The sequence below is a fragment of the Rhagoletis zephyria genome, unplaced genomic scaffold, assembly GCF_001687245.7.
Source record: "Rhagoletis zephyria isolate East Lansing unplaced genomic scaffold, Rhagoletis_zephyria_1.1 Rzeph_scaffold_01993, whole genome shotgun sequence".
Lineage (NCBI taxonomy): Eukaryota > Metazoa > Arthropoda > Insecta > Diptera > Tephritidae > Rhagoletis > Rhagoletis zephyria.
The window spans coordinates 1-5487 of NW_016159077.1; the positions used below are offsets into that span (position 1 = coordinate 1).

General features: G+C 35.5%; 1 protein-coding gene across 4 annotated transcripts in view; it reads left to right on the forward strand.

The window, feature by feature from the left end:
• The first annotated feature begins 2734 nt into the window (after window positions 1-2734).
• The window catches only part of cg (zinc finger transcription protein combgap), a 58967-nt gene continuing 56214 nt past the window's right edge, over window positions 2735-5487 (forward strand). For all 4 annotated transcript variants that reach the window (XM_017619907.1, XM_017619908.1, XM_017619906.1 and 1 more), the window contains exon 1: window positions 2735-3625. In XM_017619907.1, the coding sequence (XP_017475396.1) occupies window positions 3500-3625 (126 nt within the window). In that variant the 5' untranslated portion in view covers window positions 2735-3499. The remainder of the gene's footprint in view (window positions 3626-5487) is intronic.

A 5487-nucleotide genomic window follows, 5' to 3' on the forward strand; every position in this document is an offset into this window, starting at 1 on the left:
AAAAACGCTGTAAAAATTTCCCTTCAATTTCAAGGCAGTAAAACAACGACCTTAACAGGCCAACCTAATATTACCGGCGTGAATTTTTCTACGCACGCACGCAAGTTCTTCACATTTGAGTAACCGAAATAAATTTGCGTGCGTGATTTTTCAGAGTTGCATTTCTGTCCAATTTCAGAAGTTGAGCAAAATTTGAGCATAAATGCAGAATAGCTTCGATTCCCAAATTAAAAAAAACGGACGGGGATCGATAGAGAACATTGAGGTGAGTAAAACGGTATATTTCTTTTCTTGCGGAAACAAAAACTACAAAAGTTATTAAGGGTCAAAGTTCAAATTAAACTATTTTTTAAATAAAAAAATGCTTAAAAACTAATGTATGGATTTTAAAAGGTTTGACCTCAATCGATAGGAAATTTAGTTTCCTTTAATTTGATATACATACTTGATATATGCCTTGTTTAGTTTTCACAAAAATCTAATTAATGTACGCAGAAAGGAATTCCGCTTCCCTTCTGCGGCAACACAGAAAGGAAAATTCTACTTAGGGAGGATTATATTTATATCAAATTAAAGGGAATCAAATTTCCTATCAAATGAGATCAAAATTTTTAAAATCCATGCATTCGTTTTCAAAAAATTTGGATTTAAAGAATTGTTTAATTTGAACTTTGAGTCTTAATAACTATTGTAGTCGTTATTTCCGCAAAAAAAGAAATATACCGTTATACTCTCTTCAATGATCTCTATCGATCCCCATATGTGTTTTTTAATTTGAAAATCGAAGCTATTCTGCATTTTTTCCAAAACTTTAATTCATTGTCGCGCCAAAATGTCATAGAGCACAGACGTCAAATCGAAATGTCACGCAACACAAATCTTGGAATTTGAGTTAGCTTTTTACGCACGCCGGTCAATTTCGGTTGGTCCCATACAAGATGTATATGCATGAGAAATTTTTGGCAGTAAACTGCCGGCGTGCGTGAATATTAGGTTAGCCTGTAAGTTAACATCAACCGAGGCCATATGTTGACAAGGGATGCAAAATCACAGTTACATAAAAGAACTGGTCAGATTTTCCAGAAATCCCTTCAATTCTGATATAAAATATGATGCTAAAAGACTGCAGATCTCCCATTTAGATGACCGGTCATATGGCCGGAAGATGTCTCGTAGAATTCCCAGCGAGTTTTGCTTTACATAAAAATGTGTGCTCTTTTATTTTCATTTTGACTCACTTCAATGTTGGTTCCTTTAATTCAAGTTGGCATTCGGTTTTTGGAATTCGAATAAGTTCTCAGCAAAAACGTTTGTTTAAAAAAATACATATGTGTACATAGTGCTTGAAAATATGAATTTTTCCATTACCTTAAACCTTTGGGAGTGGGCAAAAATTATGTTTTTTAATTTAGGCAAAATTGAATATGCGCTATCTGGGAAGACAATATCTACGTGTAATATTTATTCTGTTTGTTGGCACTATATCCAAACACAAACGCATCTTAAGAGTCTTAACAGTGAAACAATTTCTTATTTTCTAAGTTTGCGAATACAACTTCACACTTAAAATTAAGACATTTATAACAAACATTTTATGAAGAAAAACCCTTCTTCGTTTAAAATAAAAATAAGCGAAATCGGCCCAATTTCATACAATCCTGCCTGACATGAAAATTTTCTCCACGATAAGGCTGGTAGCCATTTCTAACAGATTTTGGGTCGCTTAGTCAAAAATGGAAACATATATACACATTTTAAATTTAAGAAAACAATGCAAATAGAAAAATCGGCTAAAAACGGCTAGTTTTTTTCTGCAACGGCTAACAAATCGGCTGCCGGCTAAATCGAAATTTCTCCGGCTGTTTGCTATCGCAACCGGCTAAATCTAGCCGGAAAACGGCTAAAATGGCAAAACTGCGTGTGAAAGTGCCCAAAGGTACATATGTACGTAAGGCCCTGTCTCCACAGGAAAACACTGATGTCGTGAAAACTATGTCACAAAATATATTTCCAATGGAGACCGCCTATTTCTCATGTGCTGCAATATATGTCAGCGCTTATTGCTTGGCATCTATTGCAGGCAATTCGATAGTTTGACAGCCATATTTTCATTTGAAAGAAAGCGTGCTGGTGGTAACATCGATGAAATTTTTATATTAAATCAAAATAAAAATCTCCTCCCTATTGGATTATTTATGATTACGTTTTAGGAAATTATTCAGCAAGTTTTTTAAAGATTTAAATGTTTTTAAACACCTAAATTGAGAGAATGTTGTCTGGTGGCGTCATGCGGCAAATGCTTATTTCAAGACATCAAAGTGCCCACACACAAAAACTTGCAATCACATTGCTCGTCAAAATGACAGTTGGTAGGCCATCGCTGTTCGCCTGTGGAGTTCTGCGGTAACACTGGATACACACGACGAACATGTGCGCGCACATGTGTGCCAACATGCTCGCTGTCGTTTGCCACTGACGGTGCGCAGCTCAAATGTGATTTTGTTGCGATAACCACAGATCGATTTTGGCTGTTTATGTTTTGTTTATTTAATGCTTATTATTCATTTTCCACAACTGCTAAGCAAATTATATAACAAACAACATATAAATCCACATTTCAAGCTGCGTGCAAAAAATATAAAAAATCTGCCTAGCTTCAGTCAACACTGCATGCAACCCTACATATTGCTGAATGGATTAGCGGCATGTAGCCACCTATCCGTGAAGCTTCTGCTGAAAATTTTCCAGTTTGGTAAATTGTATTTTGATTTTTGTGCTCGTGGTTTGTAATTAAGTTAGTTTATATATAAAAGTAATAATATTAGGTCAATGTTAAATTTATATCGAAATACTGAATGTTTTTTAATAGAACAAACGAAGCTGAATTAGTCGCGTTTGCGCTGAATTGGCATCGGCAACCCGAAGCAGATCGAAAAACGAGTACGAGGGACTCTTATTCCAAATAGTAATTTCAAAATGGCGTCAGTGATTTTTGGTGGTATTTAGTGTCTGTTTAGCGAAGTTTCCGCGGTATTTGTGCAGCTGAAAAGTTAAAAAATTCTGAAAGATAATAAATCTTATGTGATACGCGCTGTTGTTGAAGGATATATATATTTCTAGCAGTTGTGCCTTTTAATTTTCATCTAGTGATAATTCACGTAAAAATGGCGCATGTAACTAAGGAAGCGATGTAACTTTCTTTTTTTACAACTTTTCGATTTTGTGGAGTGCAGTATATGCTTATCTAGAAAACAAGTCGTACAGCGCGTTGTGAATGTTATAACTTGCACTCCTTATTGCAGTGTGACAAGTGGCAAGTGGTACAGTCCGAGGTAGAACACGGCATACATCGTTTTTTATTGCCAGCGTGGGAACATACGGGAAAAACTTCATATATACCTTTTTAATTACCGAAAAATTGAAAAAACTTCACAAAACGTGAGTGTAGCAATTGCTTATAGAGTGAAAAAGGCGGGTAAAGGAAAACATTATCGTCAAAATGTGTGCAGCACATAGTAATCCGCAACAGGGCTTCGGCTACACCTGGGGCTTCGCAGACAATACACGGACGGAGTCTGTATTAGAAATTCCGGCAAATATAAATTACACAGTCAGCAGCGAATCCGTAAGTGAGCAGAATTAAAAATTCGATTTAATGATTTCTTTTAGAACTAAATAGTATCGAGACGCGTTTTTTGCTTCGCTACCACCAATGTAATGTTTTCAAAACCTCGCTGTCTCAATTGGTGTCTGTGTACGAGACAACCCCCTCCCTGGATTTCTCACATTCATGAATACTCGTACACGTAGTGCGTGTACTTTTTGATATAAGTGCATATATATATGTACATATATGAATCTATACATACGATTTGTATGTACGTATATAAGGTGCACATGTGTGTTCCTTCTGTGCCTATACGTACAGATGATTGTGTGCGACTATACGTATACGATGTTTTATGTAACGCTACCTTTGTCGTTATCGGCTGCGGTCACACTTTGTCACATGCATGAGTAGTGGACATTGGCATTTGTTTTGCATTTAAAATGAGCTGCTGTTGATAACGAGCCAGGGGAGTGAAATAAATCTGATTCTAAAAATATACATTTTCTCCCATATATAAATTTATGCTTTGAATCGTGAATTAATTTTAAAATGGCGACTGTAAATTCGCCTCGTTTTGAGCAAATAGTGGCAGACAAGGCGAATTTATATAAATTCGCCTTGGCGGCTGAACGACGACGAAATTATCAACGCAGGGTTGCATTATTTCGTCTAATTTGCCGAATTTCGAGCGAAATCGTGCTGATGTTGACGGCATAGCATGCCGGGCATATCTTTTGCCAAGGTGTATTTAACATAAATACGCCTTGCTCTTTATTTCATTCAATAATGTATACATAGTGTATACATGTAATACATAGCTACATTGAAAGGCAAACATTGCATTTTGATATCTTTGGGATGGTACACACACAGCTTCAATTGTCGCGCTGAATTCACACAACGAAACGCATTGTTGGTTGTGTTGTGTATTTTGTATTGTCGAGTTTTTGGCGCAAAAATATACTGTCAAAAGTCGACCTGTGGAAAAGTTGCGCGCAGTACGGTTTGGCTTTGTATGCGTAAAAGGAGGTTTGTATTTGTTTGTTTACATTTTTATGTTGTAAGTTCTGATTGGCATGTTTGGTTTATAAGCTGTTGCTATTGTTAGGTGGTGGTGTGCACCTTCCATGATAACAGGTGGAACATGTTTAGGTCTAGCGCAAGCCAACCGGCAATTTAAGAGCTTGTCTGGTGGCAATGCAATATATTTCGAAAAGGCTGTCAAATTGAGAAATTTAAGCAAGCAGTTGGGCTGAGATTTCATATAATGGACCATTTCCAATATCACCCAAAGTATTACGAATTTTTTAATGAAATTTGCAGGGGGTTTTGAGGAGGTGCTCATTGANTTTAAGAGCTTGTCTGGTGGCAATGCAATATATTTCGAAAAGGCTGTCAAATTGAGAAATTTAAGCAAGCAGTTGGGCTGAGATTTCCTATAATGGACCATTTCCAATATCACCCAAAGTATTACGAATTTTTTAATGAAATTTGCAGGGGGTTTTGAGGAGGTGCTCATTGACCTATATCATCAACATTTTGTGTACAAATGCTAATAGTTTTTAAGTTATCCGTTGTTAAAATTTCCCCACTGCTTCACAATTATTCTTTTTATAAACACTGCACTTATCACTTTTCTTTTTATTAATACTGTATAGTATAAATACCTTGTTCTTTTATACCTGTACAATTTTTATATGTTCTGTTGTTCTTAGATTTTATTAGAATTTCTAAGTTTTTAAAATCATTAAAATAAGTCTTCAAATTACAAACAAAATGTTCTAATAAATAATTCAAAATTTTGAATAATAAAATTTTATCATGATATATTATCAGAGCTGGGTAAATGCAATTACATTACAATTACAATTACATTC